Raw genomic sequence first — 27,788 nt, forward strand, 5'->3', positions numbered from 1 at the left:
AGCTCCCATTTGTAGAAAGAATCTATTTCTTGAGATGGGGAGGGTAGGGGGAAGCATGAGGAAGGAAGTGGAATTGGATAGAATACCCCTTATTTAAATTTTTCTGGGTCCACTGGTACAACATGATCCAAGTTCAGGCTTTGTGAAATTGGTGATGGATAAAACAGAGTAAGAGGAAGAAGATCCTCTGGAGGATCCATCAGACTCTCAATACTGGTGTCAAACCTGCTAGCTGGGGTAAACCGCAGAATGTGCAGCAGTAGAGGAAGAGGCAGAGGACTGTCAGTGGAACCTCTTCTTTCTTGATGGCTCCAAGATCCTTTGAGGCGAAGAAGAAGAAGAGGAACATTACATGAAGGAAGTCTGTGGTCTTGTTTTCTCCTTGGGACTGGAACACAGAATCCATGAGAACACAAAGGCTACAGTCCTTTAAGAAATGGAGATCCTCACCCTTGTTTTAATTAAAAAGTTAAAGAGAAGGTCCTTCTTTGATGTTTGGACCTCCCTGTGAATCCCTTAAGATTGGAGCCAGGAAGGTCTTCCCATCATGGCCACTGATGTAGCCATAGCATACATCACTGGGTCAACACAGTGTGTGTAGCCTGTAAGAAAGAAAGAAAGAAAAGTAAGAAAGAAAGTGTAGGTTATCAGCTCTTCTTCAGACATGATGGGTCTTTAGTTCCTGTTGGTGTTTTTGTGGCCGTTTGTCCCAATTCAAATAATTTTTATTTGGACAGAAGAACTTGACATTGAGCCACACATCTGGAGGCTGGCAGATGAAAACACTGTGTGTGAGAATAGGTCCAATATCTTTGGGTCTCTCTCCCTCAGTATCGATTTGGGAGGCCCTACTGCTTCAACCTATCTTGGATAGCAGCTACCACAAGCAACTGTGGTACTGGGTTGGAATAAAAGTACTCACATCCTGTGGCAGGCACTTGGTACCTCTTGTCAGCTCACTTGGATGTGATCAGAATGGACTCTGGGGTGTGCCATAGATTTTTCACAGGTTACAACAGTTCCTCATTTAGGGAACTGCTGAGCCTGCCAGGCATGGAAGGGTGCAAAGTGTCCAGGAGTTTGTGAAGTTTGTCCTGAACCACTTACAGAGATATATTCAGAGTGTCTGCCATGAGCTTGATCAAACTCTGGTGGAACACCTTTAAACTGTTGAATGATGTTGAATGAATAAATCCAGGGATTTACTGTCTTGTCAGTAGAGGATGAGTTCTCAGTTGTGACACTAGAGACAAGTTGATTCTTCCCCTGGAAGATTTTATTACTCACCACTTTCTTCCTCCTGTACAGAAGCACAGTCTACTGAATGTTGGGTAATGAGATGCCAAGTGCTGAAGGATCGGTACTGAAAGATGCATTGTATTCTGGTTTAATGGCTACTTCTGGTGCTCTCTGGACTCTTCTCAGGCTATTAGATGCCCTTCCGCCACTGAGCTGTGAACTACAAGTCTTGTGCCTTGACTCAATACACACTGGAGAGGATGATCTGTGTCTCAGCTCAATTCTGGACTCGTGCTCTTTCCCTCCCATAAGAGGTCATCAAAGCCATAATGGAGGAGGACAGGGTCTCTTGGTCAACGGATCCTGGGAACACAGGGTAGAATCTCAGCTCACAGGCCACTTGTGGAGCAAGACCGATTGTAGGACTGAAGTCTAGCTGCATCTTTCCTATGGTGTCTGAAGAGGATTGCATAGCGCACTCAAGGAGGAACAATTTCAGGAAAGCTTCTCTAGCTTTTTGAGTCCACTTAGAGAAGAAACAATGTATGGTACATTGTTCAAAAATGTCCCTCTCCAACAGATACTGCTGGCCAAAACAATCCAATCTTGCATGCATGGGGTATATGTGCACCAAGAGTGAAATCCATGTGAACAATCACTTGGGGAAAAAAAACCTTTAGGTTTTATGTACATTTCTGAATCCAATGAAACGCATTCTTTTTCCAATGAAAGATAAGTTACCAATTGTTGACATTTATATGGCAGATCTTCTCCTTCACTCAGTCTATTTCCCCATAGCAGTAGTCACTCCCTAAACATCTTGGGCCAAATCTTCACTAAGGATCTGGCCTCTCTTCATTACATATGTATCTAAGTTATAATTTATTTATTTTGTGACCAATCAGTAGATTTAATAAGCTTAATATCTGTTGATTTTAATGTTCCAATATAGCTCTAACATATTGTCTGAAAATCCCTAACAGCCATATTCCAATTTTCAGGTTGTGTAATGCAATTTTGCTGCTCCCTTCCATACTGTGCACCTTTTTAAATTGTTAATCAGTACACTGTTCTTTTTTTAAGCCCCTGCTCTAACATTAACATTCTCAATAATTTGTCCAATTTTGTTATCTGGCTTCATTATCACTTTTTTATTTAAGATTCAAAAACTGAGGTAGCAATGTATGCATTTCATAAATGATTAATACCATATTTATACTTTATAGCTCCACAAATGGCATGCTAAACATGTAAAACATAAGATAAACTGTTCTAGAGAATAACACAAGTGGAAGAGAGAATTAATGTGTCTCTCTATTTTGGGTAAGTACAATTAGAGAAATAACTCAAAGCCTTCAAAAATTAAAATTATATTTAGCATTTACAGTATGTAGTGCTTTTTTCATCTATAGATCTCAAAATTCTTAACAAAAGTGGGATTATTATCCCTATTTTATAGACACTTAATAGAAAAAATGATCTGTTGTAAGTAATGCTGGAGAGATTCAGATAAAATATTAATTAGATTCTTTAAAAAACTTCTCACAGTCAAAGATACTTTACATTTATGGAAAAAATATTTTAACCCACTGATTTCAGCGCACATATGAATGTTTGCAGAGTTGGGGCTTTAGTTTGTAGATTTAGCTTTAAATTTTTGAATAAGCAATCATGCCTTTCACAGTAGTTGTTTCTTAACTACACATTTACCAAAGAATGGGAAATTTATTACCACATAACTTCCTTTCTGCTAGCAATGTCTCCCACAATTCTGAGACTGTACGAGCTATTCCCCCTCCTCTTTACAGTTCCAGAGGCAGTTCAGTGTTGTAGCACAGCTCATACTGGCCAAGCCCTCTTCTCTTGCTTGCTGCCAAAAGATCATTCTAAATCTGTGCAGAATCTCTCAGAATATGATTATTAACAAAAAATTCAATATCAACCAGTAAACTATGTATGGTCGACTAACTGGCCCGCAAACAGTACATAAGAACATAAGAATGGTCATACTGGGTCAGACCAATGGTCCATCTAGCTCAGAATCATGTCTTCCAACAGTGGCTGGTACCAGATGCTTCAGAAAGAGTGAACGGAATAGGTCAATTTATCAAGTGATCTATTCCCTGTCATCCAGACCATCTTGGCTAATAACCATGGATGGACCTATCCTCCATATATATAAAAATTAAAATTTGTCTCTTGGCAAATATGCCAACCATATGTGACAGCAACCAGGAAATAGGATTTAGTCAATAGACAGAACATGTGACCAATGTCAGTGGTTCAAAAGGGTGAATGGTCTGGTCTTTTAGCTCCAGCAATAGAACCCATTTAGGAAAGACTGGTATGATCATGAGTCTAGCCAGTCTGACTACTCTGAAAAATCTTGAGACTTGAAGATTCTCTGCCAGAGTCTGAGGGCCATTCATGTAAGATGCTACTTAAGGCTACTTAGTATGCTATAGTGTCGGACTGAAGACCCCTGTACACATTGTTCTGCAGAAAATCCAAAATAGCTGGAATACTAGAGTCCTATGAGGTTTTGTTGTTTTTATGACATCATGAACTAAATCTAAACCAGATGCAGGAGTAGGCCTTTTGTATTGAAGGCTGTGTGGAGGACAGTAGAGTTCCAATCACTTGGTTGGACAGTCCAAGGGCAATCAATTCTTCACTCTCAAAAGCTATGTTGTCAGTTGGAAATGGTCTGGATGGAGGATGGAACCGTAGTAGAGGATGTCCAGTCTCACTGGCAGAGGCAGCAGAAGTTCCAACGCTAAGCCTACCAGATCAGAAAAACATAGTCTCCTCAGCCACTGTTGTGACAGAACTATCACTTTTGCTTCCTCTTTCCTTATCTTCTAGATCCATTTCCACATATGTAGAGGAGGTGGAAATGCACAAAGCAGACTTTTTGGTCATCTGTGTGGGAGAGCATCCATCCCCACAGAAATGGGCTATGCTCCCCTGGTGAAGTACACTGGCTGCTTTGCGTTCTTGGAACTAGCAAACAGACCAAGTACTAAGAGGGCATATTACTGAGAGACCAAGTTCAAGACTTTCAGATTCAAACTCACTAAACTGTGTTGATTACACATCTGCTGAACAAGCCAGTCTTTCTTATGCTTCAGTTTATATGTATTGCTCTCATGGAAGAGAGGTTTTTCCCCATCCATTCCATTATTTCTATTACTTCTGAATGTAGAGTTGAGGTCCAAATTCCCCTTTGGTTGTTGAAGTATGCCACTATAATAGTGATGTAGAATAGGACCAGAATGTTGTTGCCCTTGAGGTGGCTCTAGAACTTTCTTAGGGCTAACTTCAACCACTCTAAGCTCCACAAGCTTGATGCTCTGGCTTCTTTCTTTAGAGTCCTATGTGCCATGCATTATTCTGTGTCTGTGATGTGCACTGCACACCATTAGGTTGGTATCTGTTGTGAGTACCTGTGGGTCTGTACGGCATATGGAAAGACCCTTACAGACATTTTCTAGGATTGTCCACCATCTGAGGGAGTCCAGAACCTGGTTTGGGACCAGCACCTGATACTGAATGCGTTCCGGTAAGTGGTTTCAAACCTTGAGAAGAAACTTCTGGAGAAAATGATATGGGATCTTCCCCAGGAGGTGGTTCCTATACACAAAACCAGAAGGCCCAGTAGTTGGAGACACTGAGATATGGATGGCCTTGTGTTCCTTACAAACACAGATCTAAGCTTTTGGATTTTCTCAAACCTGTCCAGTAAAGGACAGACTACAGCCACAGAAGTGTCTATATCCACTTCTAGGTGAGCTATCTTTGTGAAAGGAATCGGAGCTTTCCTTTCACGTTTATCACAAAACAGCATGCTTGAAGTGTCCAACTTGTGGTGCTGTGAACTGGTTCTTTGGTTGGAGCACTGATCGAAATGTCCTCCAGGAAAGGATACAGATGAAAGCCTGGGACCAAAGTTGGGCTATGACCTCCACCAGCATCTTGATAGAAACTTTGGGTGCTGACAAAAAGGATGGCAGTGTTTTGTAGAGGGTGGTCAGCTGTGCCATACACAAATTTCAGTAGATAGCAGTGACATGGACATACGAGGATGCGGTTATGCATCTCCTAGGTCCATTGAGACAAGGAAATCCCCTTTTGACAGGGATTCTACCATTAAGGCTAAGTTTGCATCCACAATTTCATTTTCTTCATTTGTAGAGCGGTGTTAGGTCCAAGATGACTAACTCATACTATACATTTCTGGATAATAAAGAATATGGAATATAGCCCTAAGAACCTTTCTTCTGAGGGTAGTAATTCTATTGCTCTTCTGTCCAGAAGGTGACAGATTTCATTCAATACTAGCTTGCATTTGATAAGAATGCTTGAGATGGGTGACTGGATGAAGAAGTGGTGCAGTGGGGCCCTTAGTTCAAGGCAGTAACCAAAACTTACTACCGCTTTCATCCACTTGTCAGTGATGGACAGATGTCTCCATTAGAAGAGTGGGACACTCTGCTTCCTAGATTCAGATGTGGTTAGGGGCACAGACTCATAGGTGAGTCCTTAGAGATGTTGCTACCACCTCTGGTTTTGCCACTTGATTCATGGCTAAAGGGTTTTCCCTTGACATACCTGCTATCTTTCCTTTGGTATTTTTATGAAAAGGATGGATGAAAGGAACATTTCTGCACTTGTCGTCCCTTCTTGAGGCACCACATGGGAAAGGGAGGGATTGCTGCAGTTTGCATGCACTGTATACCACTGTCTTATTAAATTTATCTCCAAATAGTGGAGAGCTTGTGAATCTGGATGAGCACAACATTTGTTTGGTGTGCACCTGTGCCACCCAAGGATATAATCAAATGTGGTGCCCAGCTGCTGAGCGGATAACATGGCCCTGGCTGAGAATCATATTGCATTCAATGAGACACATATGACATGAAGTCTGTAGCTAGAATACTTTCTTTAAGTTAGACCTGAAGTCAGGTTGGTCCTTGTCATCCAGGGTTGGTCATTCAGCAAGAATACTGTGGTTCTTGCAAAATAGGTAGTGGCCAGGGAACTCTGAAGGCAGCCAAGAAAGCCTCAAAATACCTTCGACTTCCATCTTGCTATCAAGAAATCCCTTTCTGATAGGATTATGTGATCTTTAGCTAAAGATGCCACCTACAGGATCTACTTTTGATACTTCTGTGTTGGCATTTTTTTGGCTCTTGTATCTTATGATATCTAAGTGCATGCCTGCTAATGCACTTACCCTGACAAGAGTATTCCTACTGATCCCTGATCATGTCCTCATAGTAAGGGTGCAGCAGGACTGGGGTCTTGGTAACTGATTTGGCTGATGGGCATTTGCCCTTGACCTTCTTATTGGGTATCTGCTCTAGGTGGATCTAAATGTGTTATGCAACCTTTCTGTGACTAGTATTAAATCTGTCAGGGCAGAAAGTCCTTTGATGCATTTTTCCAAGTCCTGCTCAGAAACCTGAACTGGAGAGCTCACCTTCCTCAGTAAAAAAGAAAAACATTGAATCAGATATACATTTTTTATATTTTTTCCTTTCTGGCTCTTTTTGCTTGTTTTTCAGAAGTTGCTGCCCAGCTGTAGCCAGGTCAGGGTCTCTTGTGGCTCTTTTCATCATGAGCCTTGAGCGCCCTAGGTATGTTTCCCTCTGTGTCCTCACCCTTATGGTCATAGTTCCTCTGTCAGTAGGATAGGGTCCCTGATTTTTGTTGTGAAGAAGAGCTGTGTTGGAGCCTTCCTTCTTTCCCCAGTGAGATGAAACCCACTTCAGTATTTAGGGGGGAAATAGTGTGTGGCTCAGGTTAGTCACAGGGCTTACCCTCTGAGCTGGTAAGATGGTCTCCTCCTTGTCCTTGGGCCCTCTACCCAAGAAGTTTAGGAGATCCTGACTGGGCTTTTCTGTACTGGAGTCATGAGTCCTCTAGGGAAGGAGTGCCCCAACATGCCAACCCAACTCTGAGCTCCATACCCTGGCAGCATGAGAATCAGGTGGCTGTAAACAGGCAGGGCATAATTTATCTTGAGATGAGCCTGTAAACATTTCTTCATATATGGACCACTGCTTTGATTTAGTCCAGTATTTTCTGGAAAACTCAGCCATGGTGGAGTAATCCCAGAAGGGAGGCACTGCAGGGGCAGATCTGGGTGGTTATAAACCACTATGATGCTAAATACCCAATCTAAGAGGAAGGAGGAAGAAAAGTAAAGGTTGCTCACTAATGACTAAAAATACATATTAAAGTAAAGCTGGCAAAGGAAATGTTTGGGAGCACTATAAACTGTCACTTACATGCAGAAATTCTGGCAGCAAACCAAAAAAGAGGTCATGGCCAGCACACTCTGTGATAGGACACTGAACCACCTCTGGAAAGCAGAGAAGAGTGAAAAAACGGTTTCTAACCTTAATTGTTGTTCTTAGAGATGTGTTGCACATGTCCATTCCACTATAAGTGTTGTTGTGTTCCAGTGCACAGTAGGATAGTTTTTCCCTTTGTGATACCCATTGGGGTGGCATGAGAGCCTCTGCTGCTGCTCGCAGGCATAAAGGGCCAAGTCTCCTCTGACCCTCCTCAGCTCCTTTCTACTTGAAAGACTCCAATAGACAGGGGAAGGAGGACAGGTTATGGAATGGACATGTGCAACACATCTATAAGAACAACAGTTACGAAATATAATAACCATTTCTTCTACACATGATAGCACATGTCCATTCCGTTGTAGGTGACTCACAAGCAGTCCCAACTGGAGGTGGGTTGAGAGTCTCTTTGAACAGGGATTGGAGGATCACTCATCCAAATTCAGCATAGTGTCTACATAGCTGAGAGATAATGTAATGAGAGGTAAATGTGTGACAATCACCAAGTTGCCCCTTTGTAAATGTCCAATATAGGCATGCTAGCCAGAAAAGCCAAAGAAGTCACTTGGGACCTAGTCATATGACCCAACGCTCTATGCGGTGGCTTGATGTTAGCCTACTTGTAACAAAGGCAAATACAATTGGATATCCATGATGAAATCCTGTGTGTGGAAATAGGACTGCCCTTCATTCTGTCTGCAAATGCAACGAACAACTGAGGTTTAGTCCTTTCAGATAAAATGCTAAAATTCTTCTAACATCCTGAGCATCTCCAGCTCCTTATTACTCTGTGGCTTTGGGAAGAAGGTCAGTAAGAGAATTTTGTGGTTAATATGAAAAATGGAAGCCACTTTTATAAGCAAACTTGGGTGAGGATGAAGATAGATTTTGTCCATGCAGAAACTCTGATACTACGCCCTCAACTCCCATGCTTTCTGCACAGCGCTATCTGCATCAAAAGGTACAACAGAAAGCAAGCTGCTAGAGGCTCAAACATCAGCTTTGTTAAGACTAGACTCAGGCTCCATGGTGGAATAGAGTTCTGTACCTGATGAAACAGTCTGTCCAAACCCTTTAAAAATCTTAGTCATTGGGTTGGAAAAGAGAGAGTGGTTATCCACAGCTGGGTGAAATGCTGATATAGCCGCTTAGTGTACTCTGATTGAGCTAATCGTCAATCTATTATGTTTCAGGGACAGAAGATAGCCAGCACATGCTGAATAGAAGCAAGAAAGGGGGAAACCCCTTTCAGTCTGGACCAGAAGGCAATCCTCTTCCAGTTACCCAGGTAAGAAGTTCTAGTTGATGGTTTTCTTCTATTTAGCAGCACATCCTGAACTTCTATCAAACAGAACTCCTCCGCTGATGTTAACCACAAAGCCTCCAGGCTGTCAGGCAAAGAGCCTGTAGACTGGAGTAGAGGAGGAAATCATGACTCTGAAAAATCAAGTCTGTATGTAGTGAGACTGACAGTGGTAGAATGATTGATAGACCTAACTCAGTGGTGGGCAACCTGCAGCCCGTGGGCCGCATGCAGCCTGTCAGGATAATCTGCTGGCGGGCCACCAGACAGTTTGTTTACATTTTCATGGCTGCCCACAGCTCCCAGTGGCTGCGGTTCGCCGTTCCTGGCCAATGGGAGCTCCGGGAAGTGCTGCGGGCCACAGTGATATGCTGGACACTGCTTCCTGCAGCTCCCATTGGCCAGGAATGGCGAACTGCAGCCACTGGGAGCTGCAGGCGGCCATGCAAATGTAAACAAACGGTTTGGCGGCCCGCCAGAGGATTACCCTGATGGGCCGTATGTGGCCTGCAGGCCGCAGATTGCCTACCACTGGTCTAACTGGTTTGAAAACCAGTGCTGATGGAGCCATGCAGGACCAATCAGTTTAAGAGAGGCCTTATCCTGCTTGACCTTTCATAGAACTATGGGCAGAAGAGGGATAGAGGAAAGTATACAGGAGACCCTCTGACCACAGCAGTAGAAAAGCATCCGTTAATGAACCTCAACTGTGGCCCACTTGGGAGCAAGACTGACATTTCCTGTTGTTTTTTGTTACAAAGAGATCCAGTTGGGGAGTTCCTCATTGCTGGAAAATAGACCTCCCTATGTCTGGGCGAAGGGACCACTTATGGTGACTGAGAAATAACCTGCTCAGCATATTCTGAGAGCTTGGGCTACTTTCAGAACCACAGAGTTGGCTATGCAAGAGTCCCAGGGCAGGATTGCTTCCCAATAAAGTAGCGAGGACTGCCCTCTTCATTTGTTTACATAAAACATGGCTGCCATATTGTTGGTCAGCACCAATACACCCCTTCCCCTGATGTGAGCAAGCTAACCGGATAGCTCGCAACTCCCTGTTGTTTACATGTAGACTGAGCTCTTGAGTAGATCAGAGACTTTGCATCTGTGGGGGTACCAGTAGACCCCAACCCAGGTTTGAGGCATCCATAACTAAGGAAAGATATTGTTAGGGAAGGACAAGGAAACACCCTTGCAGATATTGGTTGGGTATGTTCACCAATTAAGGGAGAATAATATCTAATTTGGTATGAATATACCTTGGGGAATATACCTCAGCCAACCAGTCTTGAAGGAGCATAAAATGCAACCTGGCATATTGGACTACATAAGTGTATGCTGCAATGTGTCCCAGTAGCCTTACATAGTTTCTCACCTGGTGATGGGATAAGCCTTTAAGTCTAGAATGAGATTTTGCATTGCATAAAACATTGCCTGCAGCAGTAAGTCCATGACCATTGTCAAGTCCAGGACGTGCCAATAAATTCTATCTTCTGTATCAGAGATAGGAATGACTTATTTGTGTTGATCACTAAGCCAAGTGCATCAAAGATGAATTGGATTTTGCTTATGCTGGACAACACCTGCAACCTGGATTGATCTCTTACCAGCCAGTCATAAAGGAAGATGTGGACCCCTGACCTCTGGAAGAATGCTGCTACTGTGACCATAGGTTTCAGAGTAGCAGCCATGTTAGTCTGTATTCGCAAAAAAGAAAAGGAGTACTTGTGGCACCTTAGAGACTAACAAATGTATCTGAGCATAAGCTTTCGTGAGCTATAGCATGCATCCGATGAAGTGAGCTGTAACTCACGAAAGCTTATGCTCAAATAAATTTGTTAGTCTCTAAAGTGCCACAAGTACTCCTTTTTCCTTTTTTACTGTGATCATACACTTTGTAAATACATGCAGGGCAGCTGACAGACCAAAGGGGAACACTGAACTGATAAGGGCATCAGCTGACAGTGAATCTCAGAAATTTTCTATGCCTTTGATGAACTGCCATATGAAAGCAAATATCCTTTAAGTCAAGAGCACCTTACCAGTCCACTGGCTCCTGGGAAGAAATAACAGAAGCTAGAGTGATGATCCAGAATTTCTGTCTTTTTTAGGCACTTGTTTAACTCCCTTACATCTAAAATAGGCTGGAGATCCCTTTTTGCCTTCAGTATCAGGATAGATTTCTTCTATAGTTCCTACAAGGAAAAGCAATTGTATTTCTTGCAGTAACACTGCCTCATGAGAGACATCCCTGAAGGAGGATAGGAAGGGTAGGTGGGAGGGAGCAGAAATAAATTGGAGTGTATATGCCACTTCCACTATGCTTAGAACCCACCTATCTGTTGTGATGTGGCCCCAATCACAATGGAGGTGGAAAAACTTTTTGCAAAAAACAGTTTGCAAAAACTTGGGAAGAAAAAGATGGCACTCTTAGAATTGGTACACTGCTCTCAACCCGTCCATCAAAATTAGCTTGTGGAGGATGCTGCCTGCCTTGATGAACCAGACTGTTTGTTGAACTCCTAGATGGCAGTCAGAAGTTTGTAACCAAGACAAGCATTTCATTGTTGGACCCTGCCCCAAACTGCAGAATTTGCTGCACCTAGACCCACCTACAGAGCCATTCTGGCAACCAACTTCCCCATCTCAATTAATATCTGGAATTCTTGTTTCATATCATCTGGATCTTGTCTTTGAACTTTGAATCTATATTCCACAAGATGAAATCGTAGTGCCCCAGTAAAGTTTGCTTGTTTGCAATAGGAAGCCGTAACCCATATGTGGAATAAAGCTCCCTCCCAAGTAAGTCCTGCTTTTTGGCCTTCTTATTTTGGGGGGGTTGATGTCTGGTGACCATGTCTCTATCTTTCATTGGCTGCTAACACTATGAGTGAGACCAGAGGGACGTGATTATAGAGGTGCTTGAACCCCTGAGAGGGGACATAGTACCTCATCTCCAGTCTTTTTTTGCTGTCAGTGGCAGGGAAGCTGGGGTCTGCCAAAGAACCTTGGTAGGTCCTAAAATAGCATCATTAATAGGAAGAGCTACTCTAGCTAGGGCTGGAGATACCAAGAAGTCCACCAACTTGCGAGATTTTTCCTGGACTCCTTGACGGTAGATATCCATGACCACAGTAATCCTCCTCAACAACTCTTGATGTGTCTTAAAATCATCAGGAGGCAAAGGAATAGGTTCTACCACAATTTCCTCAGAAAAAAAGGATGCCAGCAGTCTTGAAGGCTGGTCCACTTCCCACTCCTCTTGTGGATGCTAATGAGAGGGGTCCTGTGTCCACTTGGTGCCAGGCTCTGTGCCAACACTAGGGTGTTTTGCAGTGTCAGTGCTCCTGACAGCCACTAGATGGAGCCAGCTGAGGTAGATGTGGGGAAGCTCTTGATTAGGGGGAAAACCCCCATGAGTTCTAAAATGGCCACTGGTAAGGCCCCAGGGTCCTTTCAGTAAGCCCCTTGGGTTGATACTGAGAATAAAACCAGAGTGGACAGGTAGTATATTCTTGATGGTGGGATTAGCTATGCTGGGACACATAGGATTCCACTTCAGAGTCTGATGAAGAAGAAGCCTCTTGCTGCTACCATGGGGCTGTACTGAACAGTACCAGTGAGGAAGATTCAGACTCTGAAGAAAGGAGAGACAGGGAGATCTGTGCCTTCCCCTTAGGCAGCATTGTCTTAATCAGCACCCTGATGGCTAATTCAGCTGGACCTGCCCAGTGTGGTGGTGAAACCACTTATGCTGGTAGCTTGGGCACCAGTGCCAGGTGAGACTCCTGAACTGCCAGTGATGGTGCCACTGAGAGATTTAAATGCCTCAAATGCCTCAGAAGTAGACAGTACCAGGGCATGAGATGATCCCAATGATTGCGCTTCAGGAGCTGGTCAGAACAGCCCTGTACTGGGCCCTGGTATCAACGAACTCCCCTGCTTAGAGATGTGCTCTGGGGAGTGCATCCTCTTTGAGCACCCTCCTGAGTCTTTAAACCTCTTCACTTCTTCAATGATCCTTGTACCAAGTACAATTTACAGTGCCTCTTCTTTGTTACTAGCAACAACAATCTGCCTGTTGGTACCAGTAATGCAGAATGTGCACTGCTGACTAAAGCAGAGGTGCTCGGTACCCAAACCAAGGTAGACAGTTCAGATGGAGGACACAGAACCAATTTCAGCAGCAGATTTTTCAATCTGGCTGCCCTGTCTTTTTTGGAGCGGGCTTTAATCCCTTACAAATACTACATTTGTTATTCATGTGAGCCTCCCCCAAGCACTTCAGGCAGCTGGAGTGAGGGTCACTGTTAGGCACTGCACTAACTCAGGCAGGGCTTGAAACCCAGGGCACACGGCATATCTCCGATACCAGAGCCAGTACCCAGCCTGGATGCTGGATCCACACAAACAATAATTTGTATTAAATACACTAACTACACTGAACTACAATGAGCACTATTTACATGATTTGACTAAAGACTTGCAGATGCAAGGAAAGGGAGCTCCAAAAACCATTACAAACGGTAAGAAGGAACTGAGGGAGGTCAGGTGGCTTTTTTCTTATGCCTGTGAGCTTGCTGGTGTGCATGCTGCCTCAATGGATATCGCTAAGGGAAAAAGTCTTTGACAACTGTGCACTGGAGCTCACAAACACCTACAGTGGAATGGATGTGTGCAATCACTTGAAGAAGAATATCTCATATATCTTAGAAAAGTGAGAAACACTGGGCTGCAGAATGCATTTGTTCTAATGCAAAATGTTTACCAGCTGTTATGTGACAAATCTGACCAACTTCTAGATTTATAAGGCACTGTGCATGTTACAAACAGAAATGCTGAGACAACGTATTCTCTGGAGTTAGTATTTATAGTAGGTTTCAGAGTAGCAGCCGTGTTCGTCTGTATTTGCAAAAAGAAAAGGAGTACTAGTGGCACCTTAGAGACTAACAAGTTTATTTGAGCATAAGCTTTCTTGACCTACTGCCCACTTCATCGGATGCATTCAGTGGAAAATACAGTGGGGAGATTTATATACTGTGACAAAGCTCTGTCTTTGCCTCTGTGGGTCCCGCGTTTCCTGGCGGATATCACTAGCCTCAGTGGCTCACTGTGACCCTCCACGTAACCCTTCTTTCTCTAGAGACAGTCTACTGAGCCATTTTCATCATAAGCCAGCGAGGGAGGTGAGGAGAAGTTATTCTTCCTTGCACAGTCTCTGTTGTCTCCCAGTCTCAGTGATTAATCAGGGGGCAAAGGTGGGGGAGGGGGAGCCCGGGCCCACCCTCTACTCTGGGCTCCAGCCCAGGGACCCTAATAGTATCAGCTATGGTAGATGATCTTTTAGAAACATGACATGTACAATTCCCTGGGCTACTTCCCCCACAGCACCCTCACTTCCTCAAGCTCCACTTTACCCTTACCTCAGGGCCTCCTTCCTTGTGCCTGATATGGTGTGTACTACTCAGCCGCTCCACTGCGCAACTTCTTCCCACAGCTCCTGACATGCACTCCCACCTGACTAACTGGGAGGCTTTTAACTAATTTCAGTCAGCCCCTGATTGGCTTCAGGTGTCCCAATCAACCTAGCCTTCTCCCTGCCTTCTGGAAAGTTCTTAATTGGCCCCAGGTGTCTTAATTGACTTGGAGCAGCTGCCAAATTTCCTGGTACCAGGGATTTGTTTAGCCTGGAGCTAATATATCTATCTCCCACTACTCTTCCATAGCCATCTGTCCTTGTCCTGTCACAATACATAGAGAACATGAAACAATGGGTGTTACCATACACACTGTAACGAGAGTGATCACTTAAGATGAGCTATTACCAGCAGGAGAGTGGGGGGAATAAATCTTTTATAGTGATAATCAAGGTGGGACATTTCCAGCAGTTGACAAGAACGTCTGAGGAACAGTGGGGGATGAAGGAGGGGGGAATAAACATGGGGAAATAGTTTTACTTTGTGTCATGACCCATCCACTCCCAGTCTCTATTCAAGCCTAACTTAATTATATCCAGTTTGCAAATTAATTCCAATTCAGCAGTCTCTCGTTGGAGTCTGTTTTTGAAGGTTTTTTTGTTGAAGAATTGCAACTTTTAGGTCTGTAATTGAGTGACCAAAGAGATTGAAGTGTTCTCCAACTGGCTTTGGAATGTTATAATTCTTGATTTGTGTCCATTTATTCTTTTACGTAGAGACTGTCCAGTTTGACCAATGTACATGGCAGAGGGGCATTTCTGGCACATGATGGCATATATCACATTGGTAGATGCGCAGGTGAATGAAACTCTGATATTGTGGCTGATGTGATTAGGCCCTATGATGGTGTCCCCTGAATAGATATGTGGACACAGTTGGCAACGGGCTTTGTTGCAAGGATAGGTTCCTGGGTTAGTGGTTCTGTTGTGTGGTGTGTGGTTGCTGGTGAGTATTTGCTTCGGGTTGGGGGGCTGTCTGTAAGCAAGGACTGGCCTGTCTCCCAAGATCTATGAGAGTGATGGGTTATCCTCCAGGATAGGTTGTAGATCCTTGCATTGGAGAGGTTTTAGTTGGGGGCTGAAGGAGATGGCTAGTGGCGTTCTGTTATTTTCTTTGTTGGGCCTGTCCTGTAGTAGGTAACTTTTGGGTACTCTTCTGGCTCTGTCAATCTGTTTCTTCACTTCAGCAGGTGGGTATTGTAGTTGTAGGAATGCATGATAGAGATCTTGTAGGTGTTTGTCTCTGTCTGAGGGGTTGGAGCAAATGCGGTTGTATCGTAGAGCTTGGCTGTAGACCATGGATCGTGTGGTGTGGTCTGGATGAAAGCTGGAGGCATGTAGGTAGGAATAGCCATCAGTAGGTTTCCGGTATAGGGTGGTGTTTATGTGACCATCGCTTATTAGCACCGTAGTGTCCAGGAAGTGGATCTCTTTGTGTGGACTGGTCCAGGCTGAGGTTGATGGTGGGATGGAAACTGTTGAAATCATGGTGGAATTCCTCAAGGGCTTCTTTTCCATGGGTCCAGATGATGAAGATGTCATCAATGTAGCGCAAGTAGAGTAGGGGCATTAGGGGACGAGAGCTGAGGAAGTGTTGTTCTAAGTCAGCCATAAAAATGTTGGCATACTGTGGGGCCATGCGGGTACACATCATAGGGCCTAATCACATCAGCCACACTATCAGAGGCTCGTTCACCTGCACATCTACCAATGTGATATATGCCATCATGTGCCAGCAATGCCCCTCTGCCACGTACATTGGTCAAACTGGACAGTCTCTACGTAAAAGAATAAATGGACACAAATCAGACATCAAGAATTATAACATTCAAAAACCAGTTAGAGAACACTTCAATCTCTTTGGTCACTCGATTACAGACCTAAAAGTTGCAATTCTTCAACAAAAAAACCTTCAAAAACAGACTCCAACGAGAGACTGCTGAATTGGAATTAATTTGCAAACTGGATACAATTAAGTTAGGCTTGAATAAAGAATGGGAGTAATGGGTCATGATACAAAGTAAAACTATTTCCCCATGTTTATTCATAGAATCATAGAATATCAGGGTTGGAAGGGACCCCAGAAGGTCATCTAGTCCAACCCCCTGCTCAAAGCAGGACCAAGTCCCAGTTAAATCATCCCAGCCAGGGCTTTGTCAAGCCTGACCTTAAAAACCTCTAAGGAAGGAGATTCTACCACTTCCCTAGGTAACGCATTCCAGTGTTTCACCACCCTCTTAGTGAAAAAGTTTTTCCTAATATCCAATCTAAACCTCCCCCATTGCAACTTGAGACCATTACTCCTCGTTCTGTCATCTGCTACCATTGAGAACAGTCTAGAGCCATCCTCTTTGAAACCCCCTTTCAGGTAGTTGAAAGCAGCTATCAAATCCCCCCTCATTCTTCTCTTCTGCAGACTAAACAATCCCAGCTCCCTCAGCCTCTCCTCATAAGTCATGTGCTCTAGACCCCTAATCATTTTCGTTGCCCTTCGTTGTACTCTTTCCAATTTATCCACATCCTTCCTGTAGTGTGGGGCCCAAAACTGGACACAGTACTCCAGATGAGGCCTCACCAGTGTCGAATAGAGGGGAACGATCACGTCCCTCGATCTGCTCGCTATGCCCCTACTTATACATCCCAAAATGCCATTGGCCTTCTTGGCAACAAGGGCACACTGCTGACTCATATCCAGCTTCTCGTCCACTGTCACCCCTAGGTCCTTTTCCGCAGAACTGCTGCCGAGCCATTCGGTCCCTAGTCTGTAGCGGTGCATTGGATTCTTCCATCCTAAGTGCAGGACCCTGCACTTATCCTTATTGAACCTCATTAGATTTCTTTTGGCCCAATCCTCCAATTTGTCTAGGTCCTTCTATATCCTATCCCTCCCCTCCAGCGTATCTACCACTCCTCCCAGTTTAGTATCATCCGCAAATTTGCTGAGAGTGCAATCCACACCATCCTCCAGATCATTTATGAAGATATTGAACAAAACGGGCCCCAGGACCGACCCCTGGGGCACTCCACTTGACACCGGCTGCCAACTAGACATGGAGCCATTGATCACTACCCGTTGAGCCCGACAATCTAGCCAGCTTTCTACCCACCTTATAGTGCATTCATCCAGCCCATACTTCCTTAACTTGCTGACAAGAATGCTGTGGGAGACCGTGTCAAAAGCTTTGCTAAAGTCAAGAAACAATACATCCACTGCTTTCCCTTCATCCACAGAACCAGTAATCTCATCATAAAAGGCGATTAGATTAGTCAGGCATGACCTTCCCTTGGTGAATCCATGCTGACTGTTCCTGATCACTTTCCTCTCCTCTAAGTGCTTCAGGATTGATTCTTTGAGGACCTGCTCCATGATTTTTCCAGGGACTGAGGTGAGGCTGACCGGCCTGTAGTTCCCAGGATCCTCCTTCTTCCCTTTTTTAAAGATGGGCACTACATTAGCCTTTTTCCAGTCATCCGGGACTTCCCCCGTTCGCCACGAGTTTTCAAAGATAATGGCCAAGGGCTCTGCAATCACAGTCGCCAATTCCTTCAGCACTCTCGGATGCAATTCGTCCGGCCCCATGGACTTGTGCACGTCCAGCTTTTCTAAATAGTCCCTAACCACCTCTATCTCTACAGAGGGCTGGCCATCTCTTCCCCATTTTGTGTTGCCCAGCACAGCAGTCTGGGAGCTGACCTTGTTAGTGAAAACAGAGGCAAAAAAAGCATTGAGTACATTAGCTTTTTCCACATCCTCTGTCACTAGCTTGCCTCCCTCATTCAGTAAGGGGCCCACACTTTCCTTGGCTTTCTTCTTGTTGCCAACATACCTGAAGAAACCCTTCTTGTTACTCTTGACATCTCTTGCTAGCTGCAGCTCCAGGTGCGATTTGGCCCTCCTGATATCTTTCCTACATGCCCGAGCAATATTTTTATACTCTTCCCTGGTCATATGTCCAACCTTCCACTTCTTGTAAGCTTCTTTTTTATGTTTAAGATCCGCTAAGATTCCCCCTCCTCCACCCCCCACTGTTCCTCCGACATTCTTGTCAACTGCTGGAAATGTCCCACCTTGATTATCACTATAAAAGGTTTTCTCTCCCCCGCTCTCCTGCTGGTAATAGCTCACCTTAAGTGATCACTCTCCTTACAGTGTTTATGGTAACACCCATTGTTTCATGTTCTCTATGTGTATAAATCTCCACACTGTATTTTCCACTGAATGCATCCAATGAAGTGAGCTGTAGCTCACAAAAGCTTATGCTCAAATAAATGTGTTAGTCTCTAAGGTACCACTAGTATTTGTAGTATTCTCCACACTCAAATTCAGCTCTGAGTATGTGAAGTTTCCACTATAATCAGTGGAAATTGTATGTGCTGACTCCAGGGCTGAAACGGGTCCTTAAAGTGTTACAATCTAGTGCGAGAAGAGCTCCACATCACAATATTTGAAGCCATTCAAAATATTCAAAATTGATCCATCTTTAGATGGTATTTGCATGTTTCTGATGAGGCGTAATGAAGCTTTGAAGCTGCTGAAGCAACCTGTCACATGTTTCAGAGACCTTACACCAATACTATCTGTACACCAAGTAATCCATACAAAGTTACAGTACTTTATTGTAAAGAGCTGTCAGAAAATCAGCAGAAATTTCTTAAATTTCCATTGTGTTAATTATCACACAATGTATGTATACCATACTTTGGCACTATGAGAGTCTCTTCTTCAGCAGAACTGATCATCACTACCACCAGAGAGTTCTGGTCATGTCCGCGTATATATAACTTCCTGATATTCGCAAAACATTTCACAAGATGAGGCTGTGGTACAGACATAAAAGAAAATAATAGAATGAAATATGAACAGTCTGAGATTATGTGTAACAAGAAGAATATTCCTAGCATGAAGTACTGAAATGTTACCTGCACAGCCTCAGGATTTTTGCTTTCAGCTAAAATGTCAAGAAGTTCAGCATTGCTGAGAAAGTAAAACCTTGGGAAAATCATTCGTTTAATTTCAAGATAATCCTGTTCCAAAAAATTAATAAATAAATAAATAATTTTAAAGATACATTGAAATTATAATACAGAAATACGATCCCAAAATCCTCATCCTCACTTTCACGGCCCTGAATTCCAGCCATGTACACTCCTCTTAACTTCATCCTTTTTCCTCCACACCTTACATTGCTCCTACTCCTCTCTCTTTATTCATTATCTTTTCCCTTCCCATGTTTGGTTTTCTGCCCTTTTTTATGCTATCCACTATAGTTGAACCAGCCTCCTTTCAGGTCAGCTAAATACCCTTCCTCACTTCCCTCACCTTCAAACCTCTCCTGAAAGTCCACTTTTTGCATGAATATAATCAATCCAATACTGTCCCCGCTTCTTCCTGTGACTGAATTCTTGTCCTGTGGTTTGCTTTTGTCTGTGTTCAACTAGAAACTGTTTGTGGCAGTGATGTGTGATCTTACTTATTTTGTAGTGCACTATGCATATTTATAAAATAATAATTTTGTTTATAGGCTTACTCTGGTTGAAGCGCTCAGAGCACAAAGACAATTTTAAAACTCCACAGGATAACATTCCTCTTTCTCTAAATATATATGTATAACACACATATATATAAAAACATATCTTCAGTCCACCACTACAAATATATTCTAGCCTACTGACTGCTCAATAGGCAGCTGATGCAAACAATGCAATTTCAGTGCAATACATACCTAACTGCTCACCTCAATGAGCCACTTGCTGCCATATCCTATATTAGTTGTATGCAACAGAGTTGCTTTGCTGGCAGCCTCTTTTAGAGGAAATTACTGCAGTCAAATTGCTGTAGGTAAATCCTATCAATAATCAAATGTTAAATTGCACTAACTGTTTGACAAGGATTTATACTACTGGTGACTAGTATGATAGGAAGGCAAAGCAGCTCAATGCCTACTTTGCTTGTTTTCTCTCAAAAATAACATGTGAACAGATGACTAGCGAAGTCACTGTAGTCAGTATAGGGGAAGGGATGCAGAACGGGATAAGTAAAGAACACATCAGCGATCTTCTGACCAAATTGAATGAATTCTCATCAGTGGGGCCGGTTATTATTCACCTAAGGGTACTGAAGGAATTAGCTGAAGAAATCTCAGAGCCATTGGCAACATATTTACAAAGTCATGAATGACAGGAGAGGTCCTGGAAGACTGGAGAAGGGCTAATGTAGTGCCCATATTTAAAAAGGGGAAGAAGGAAGAACTGGGAAACTGTAGACCTGCCAGCCTGACTTCGCTACCTCAGAAGCTACTAGAGCAATGTGTAAAACATTCAATTTGTGAATACCTGGAGGATGATGGGGTAATCACTAGCAGCCAGTGTGGATTTACCAAGAACAAATCATGTCAAACCAGCTTGATTTCCTTCTTTGACAAGGTAACTGACTTGGTGGATAGAGGGAATGTGGTGGTCATAATATACCTGGACTTCAGCAAGGCTTTTGACACAATCCCACATGACGTTCTGATAAGTACGCTGGAGAAATGTGGGCTCAGCAAAACTACCATTAAGTGGATACATAGTTGGTTACACAACTGCAAAGAGTACGTATTAAAGAAATGTCAGATTGGAGGGAGGTCTCAAGTGGGGTTCCACAAGGATCTGTTCTGGGTCCAGTGTTCTTTAACATCTTTCTTAATGACCTGGCTGTAGCTACAGAAAACATACCGATCAAGTTTGCAGATGACACAAAGTGGAGTGGAGGGTGCCAATACTTTGGAGGATAAAGCTAAAATTCAGAGAGATCTTGATAAATGGGAGAACTGGGCTAGAGACAACAAAATGTAATTCAACAAAGACAAATGTAATGTGTCACACTTATGGAAGTAAAACCAAATGCACAGATACAGAATGGGGGAAAACTGGCTTGGCAGCAGCACTGCTGAGAAGGAAGGAAAGCTTACTCACCTTGTGCAGTTACTGGAGTTCTTCAAAATGTGTGTCCCCGTGGGTGCTCCACTTTAGGTGGCGGTGCATTCAATGCCATCCATGGGAGATTTATGGTAGCTGTGTCCGTGCGGGGCGCGTGTGTGCAGTAGACATCTCACGGTACCGTTGGTGCCACGTGTAGTGCGTTCCTTCTCTACCACAAAGTCCTCACTGTGAACTCCAAAGTAGAGAAGAGGAGGGCGGGTAGTGGAGCACCCACAGGGGCGCACATCTCGAAGAACTCCAGTTACTGCACAAGGTGAGTAACATTCCCTTCTTCTTTGAGTAGTGTCCCTGTGGGTGCTCCACTTTATATGACTGTAGAGCAGTGCCCCTCTGAGGGCTCGGGGGACTTCAGGTTCGTTCGAGTCATTGAGATAAGTACTGTGAGGCCCACTATGATATCAGCCCAGGAGTCCTATTTGACTGCATAGTGCTTTGCGAATGTGTGGACAGAGGCCCAAGTGGCTGCCTTACCGATCTCTAGTATTGGAACATTATTGGGGAATGCTACTAAGGTTGAATGGACCTAGCAGAATGTAATCTAACATGCTCCAGTGGTTCTGTATTCTGGATATGGTAGCACGTTTGAATGCATGTGGAAATCCATTTGGATAATCTCTGAGTGGATACAGCATCTCCATTTGAGCACTTGGTAGTAAAGATGAAAATTCTAGGGGATTTCCTAAAAGGATTGGTTCTTTCAAGGTAGAACACTAGTGCCCTTCCAATGTCTAGAGTGTGTAGGGCAGCTTCTGTTGGAGTACCATGAGGCTTAGGGTAGAATGTCAGTAGGTGAATAGATTGGTTCCTGTGAAATGCTGAGGTTACTTTCTGTAAGAATTTAGGCTGTGGACATAGCGTGACCTTGTCCTTGAAGAACGCTGTGTATGGAGGATCTGCCATGAGCACCCTATTTGCTCACCCTTCTCGCTGAGGTAATGGTGACCAGGAAGGCTACATTCATTGATAAGTGGAGTAATGACTAGGTGGCTAATGGTTCGAATGGTGGTCTGTTGAGGCATTTCAATACCAGGTTGAGGTCCCATGTTGGTGTAGGTCATCTCATGTCTGGGTAAATGTTTATGAGACCCTTCAGGAAGCGTTTTGTAGTTGGGTGTGAGAATGTCAAAGTTCCATTGATCTCTTGGTGGAATGCTGAAATGGCTGCATGATGGACTCTGATTGAGCTTATCGTTAAGCCAGTGCTTTTCAGCTCCAATAGGTATTCTAAGATTAATGGTAGTGGTGCTGAATCGCTCATCAAGTTTTTTCCTTGACACCAGGCAGAGAACTTCTTCCATTTTTGAAGGTAGGTATTTCTCATAGTCCATTTCCTGCTATTTAATAACACGTGTTTAACTTGTTCTGAGCAGGTTATTTTGTCATTGTGGAACCATTCAGGAGCCACACCTGTAAGTGGAGTATCTCAAGGTTCGGGTGGAGAGTACAACTGTGGTGCTGAGACAGCCGATCCGGACAGCGAGGGAGAGCTCGCGGGCACATATCACCATGCATAACAGGTAAGGATACCATGCCTGTTTGGGCCATGTCAGGACTATAAGGATAACTTTGGCCCTGTCTACTTGTATCTTGTGTATCACGCGTGATATCATTGGTATTGGTGGAAATGCATACATGAGTTGTGCCTCCCATTTGATGAGGAACGAGTCCTCCAAATACTGTAGTCCCAGTCCCGCTCTTAAGTAGAACATCATGCATTTGCGATTTGTCAGGGATGTGAACAGATCAATGGTGGGAGTGTCCCACTGTTTGAAGATTGAATCCAGGACCTCTCCATTCATCTCCCATTCATGCTCCTGAGAGAAGTACCTGTTGAGCATGTCTGCTGTCACATTCTGACAGCCTGGCAGGTAACATGCTGAGATGTTTACATTGTGTTGTATGCATCAATTCCAAAGTCTCAAGGCTTCTGTGCGTAGAGAATGTGAGTGAGCTTCTCCTTGCCTGTTGATGTAGAAGATACAGGTGATATTGTCAGTCATAATTTGAATGGATCTGTTCCGTAGATGACGTAGGAAATGTCTGCAGGCACTGTGGACTGCTTGTAACTCTAGCAAATTGATATGCAGTTCAGTTTCTCCCAGAGACCATTTGCCCTGTATCGTGTGTTGACACATGTGAGCACCCTAGCCTATCAGTGAGGCATCTGTGGCGATCGCTGTTGTCAGGGGTTCCTGTTGGAAGGGGATACCCATACAGACATTTTGTGGTCTTGTCCACCATAGTAATGAATTCAGGACATTTGGTGGAACTGTGAGCCGTTTGTGTAGGCTGTGTTTGCTTGGTACGTATACCGTGCTTAGCCAACCTTGTTGGCATCACATATGTAGTCTTGCATGTCGTACCACAAACGTTATGGTCACCATGTGTCCTAGTAATTGTAGGACAGTGAGAGCCTGAACTTGAGGACTGACTTGTACCTCTGAGATGAGGTTTGTGAATCTGGTAAGGGGTAATAAATGATGCCTTGGCTCCTATGGCGTAGAAGTGTGCCCTCATAGAGTCTAGTTGTTGGACTAGGTTTATGGTTGATTTGTTTATTTGTAGCTCCCAGAATAGTGTGATAGTGGACTGGACTGCATCCATTGTGTCTTGTAGAGTTGGGCCTTTGATAAGGCAATCATCCAGGTAAGAGGAAATCATTATTCCCTGTTTCTGTAGTTGTGTCGCTACCACCGCTAGAGTTTTGGAGAAAACTCTTGGTGACGTGGATAGGCCAAATGGTAGTACTCTGTATTGGAAGTGTTCTCGTCCTATCGTGAATTGTAGATATTTCAGGTGAGCAGGATGAATGGTGATATAGAAATAAACATCTTGGTGGTCGAGGGCTGAAAACCAGTCACCTTGTTGCAGCACTGGGAGTATCATACTCAGTGTGATCATCTTGAACTTTTGCGATCTGACAAACTTGTTGAGCTTCCGGAGATCCGTGATGGGTCTCCATCCCCTGCTCTTCTTCTGGGTCAGGGAGTAACTGGAGTCCCTTCCCTCTGAATTGTAGTGGTGCTTGTTCCATGGCACCTAGTTGTAAAAAATGATCGATTTCTTATTCTAGTCAGTACTTGTGAGAAGTGTTCCTGAAGAGGGACAGGGAACAGGGTAGGGTAGGTGGGCAGGAGGTTAAGGGGATAGTGTATCCCGACTTGATAACTTCTAACATCCATTGGTATGATGTTATGGTGGACTAGATGTGGTAAAAGGGCCGGAGTCGATGGCCAAAAATTGGGGATGGGTCGGGTGTGAGTGCTGTTTCATGAGGGAGGTCGTTCAAACCCTTGACCAACTTTTCAAAATTGCGGTTTTGGAGGTGCTGACTGAGAAGTTGGCACCTGAGATTGAGGTGTTTGCCGGCATTGTGATAATTGATGCTGGCATTGGTTATCGTATGGTCGCTGTTGTTGTTGCCTGTTTGAGGAGTCTCTAGGTCTCTGATATGGTTGGTATCTCCCTCTCTTTGCGGGGGGGAGGTGTAAATCCCCAAAGTGTGGAGCGTGGCCAGAGAAACCTTCATTGAATGAAGCAGCTCATCGGTCTTCTAAGAGAAGAGTTGTTCTCGGTCGAAAGGTAAGTCCTCTAATTTTGTCTGGAGTTCTTTTGGTATCCCCAAGACCTGAAGCCATGAAGCTTGAAACATTGCTACGGCTGTGGCCATCATTCTGGCTGCTGTGTCTGCTGTGTACAATGCTGCCTGATGGGCTGTTTTGGATATGAGATGGCCCTCAATGACAATGGCCTAGAATTGTGTCTGTTTTTTATCTGGGAGAGCAGATGTGAACTGGGCAAGTTTCCCATGGTTGTCATAGTCGTATTTGGCCAATAGTGCTGAATAATTGGGCACTCAAAACTGAAAGGTGCTGAAAGAATATACTTTGCATCCGCTTTTGTGTTTTTTGTCATGGGGTGTAACCTTGAATTGTGGCTGTATGTTAGGGTGATTTACTGCCTCGACAACTTGGGAGTTGGGAAGGGGGTGCACAAATAGAAAGTCTCCCCCTTGGATGGCATCGTAATATTTTCTATCTGAGCGTTTGCAGGTGGGTGGAATAGAAGCAGGTGTCTGCCAGACTATCTCCACAGGATCCAAGATGGTCTCATTGATGGAAAGGGCAATCTTGGAAGTAGATGCAGGTTGCAGTATTTGTACCAGCTTGTGGTGGTTTGTCTTTACCTCCTCCAGCGGGTTGTCTTGGCTTTGCGTGACTCTCTTGAACAGCTCTTAAAGCTGTTTAAAGTCATCCACCAAGGTTGGCGATGGGGGCATAATCATCTCATCTGGAGAGGAAGATGAAATGTGTACAGGAGATGTGTCATGGTCTGTGCCCATCTCCGAGTCCTCTCCCCCCCTTCCTGTGTCTCCAAGGGTTGTGGTGTGGGAGATGCTGGGTTAGAGCACAGTTTATGTCTATGCGCTACGGATGGTCTAGAATGCTGAACCCTATATGAGCTCCCATTGCATTGGGAAAGCCATAGGAGGGTGCATCCATGGGGATCCACACCATGGTTTGTTCATCTGGTGTCTTGGACCCATGTGGTTCCACACTGGTCGGTGGGTCTTAGGTGAGGAGTGACATGGAGATAGGAGGTATTGCCCCTGCATCTCCTTCTCATCATCATTGGAGAACCGTGCCATGTCTTCTGGGCTGTGATCTCCTCTGGAGCCTGTGGGGGAGCCCTCGGCACTGAGTATCGGTGAATGTGGTGCTGATGAGATTTCTAAGTCTCTCTGATGCAGCAGAGACTGTGTCGGTGCTGATTTCTGAGTAGTGGATGCCGTGGATGCTTTCCCTTTCGTTGATGGAGTCAGTGCCGACTGGTGGTGTTGTTTGGCCAGTGCCGATTTAGTGGCGTCTACCAGTTCTGACTGAGTTGTCAGTGCTGGGGGTGGAGGCATGGTGGCTGAGACACTCAGTGCTGAGTCCTGTACTGGTGAGCTTGGTGCCATGGAGAAGGCATGTTTTTCTTGGTGCCTTGACTCCGTTTGTTTTGCTCTGACCTCAGCAGTGCTGGAGGTTCTCGAGTGTCATAGGTGCTCACCCTAGAATAAAATGGCATTGGGGGTAGTGACATGGCAGGAGATCACCTCTGTTTTCACAGAACTCTTTGTGGAGACGTTTGAGCCCTCTTTTTTGTTTTTTCAGAGGGTAGGTCTCCTTTTCCATCTTGAGGAGTGCCCGGAGAGGCTGTTTGCTTGTCCACCTCAGGCTGGAGAGACTTCTCCATCAAGATCATTTTAAGCTGGAAATCCCTGTCACGTCGGGCTCTGGCTTTGAGGTTGCAGCAGTGGGGACATTTCTGGGGAATATGCCCGTCACCCAGGCAGTGTATGCATAAAGAGTGTCTGTCTGAAACAGGTATGGCCTCGTGGCAGGAGCTGCATCATTTGAAGCCTGGAGACCCCAGCATTTTAACTAGTAACCGTCCCTTAAGGGGGGGTTGTCTAACGAACTAATAATTTTTTTTCGAACACTGACACTAACTCTAACTATCTCTATAACAACTTATCTAAATATTTATCTAAAAGCTATTTCTTAACTGTTTTAGAGGAAAGCGCTAACACTGCCCCTTGCTCTGTCTTCAGCCAAGGACAGCTGAGAAGGAACTGGAGGGCTCAGGTCGTGCGCGTGCTACACATGGCACCAACAGCACCACCACACACCTACTTTGCATGCGCAGCCCGCGCAAACACAGCTACCATAAATCTCCGATTGACGGCGCTGGGATGCACCGCCTCCTAAAGTGCATCACCCACAGGGAAACTACTTGAAAAACTAGGAGTTGTGGTAGATCTAGGGTGACCAGATGTCTCGATTTTATAGGGACATTCATGATTTTTGGGTCTTTTTCTTATATAGGCTCCTATTACCCCTCACCCCGTCCCAATTTTTCACATTTGCTGTCTGGTCACCCTAGGTAACTCACAACCTCAACATAAGTCAGCCATGTGATGCTGTTGCAAAAAAACCAAATACAATTTTAAGTTGCATTAAAAGCAGCATAGCATGCATGTCAAGGGAGGTGATAGTACCGCTCTAACTCGGTGCTGGTTCAGCCTCAGCTGATGTACTGTGTCCAATTTTGGTCACAAATGTATAGAAAGGCTGTAGAGAAACTGGAAAAGTGGTTCAGAGGCAAGCAACAAAGATGATTGAAGGAATGGAATGCAAGCCATTTGAGCAAAGGCTGAATGAACTGGGTATGCTTAGTTTGGAAAAGAGGAGATTAAGGGGGGATATGATAGTTGTCTTCAGATATTTGAAAGGCTGCCATAAAAAAGATGAAGAAAAGTTGTTCTCTTTTGCCACAGAGGCAGAACAAGAGGCACTGGGTTCAAACTACAGCATAGCAGATTTAGATTAAATCTCAGGAAAAACTTCCTAATTGTAAGAACAGCATGATAATGGAACAGGCTGCC

At 44.3% G+C, this 27,788-nt stretch overlaps 1 protein-coding gene across 1 annotated transcript in view; it reads right to left on the reverse strand.

Annotated features, from left to right (window-relative positions):
• Nucleotides 1–27,788, reverse strand: part of DNAH14 (dynein axonemal heavy chain 14) — a 551,687-nt gene that overhangs the window by 308,842 nt on the left and 215,057 nt on the right. Inside the window, exons 26-27 of the mRNA XM_043511487.1 lie at nucleotides 19,298–19,402; nucleotides 19,077–19,195 (exon numbers count right to left, since the gene is read on the reverse strand). Of these exons, the coding sequence (XP_043367422.1) occupies nucleotides 19,077–19,195; nucleotides 19,298–19,402 (224 nt within the window). The remainder of the gene's footprint in view (nucleotides 1–19,076; nucleotides 19,196–19,297; nucleotides 19,403–27,788) is intronic.

This window comes from Dermochelys coriacea, chromosome 3 (assembly GCF_009764565.3).
Source record: "Dermochelys coriacea isolate rDerCor1 chromosome 3, rDerCor1.pri.v4, whole genome shotgun sequence".
Lineage (NCBI taxonomy): Eukaryota > Metazoa > Chordata > Testudines > Dermochelyidae > Dermochelys > Dermochelys coriacea.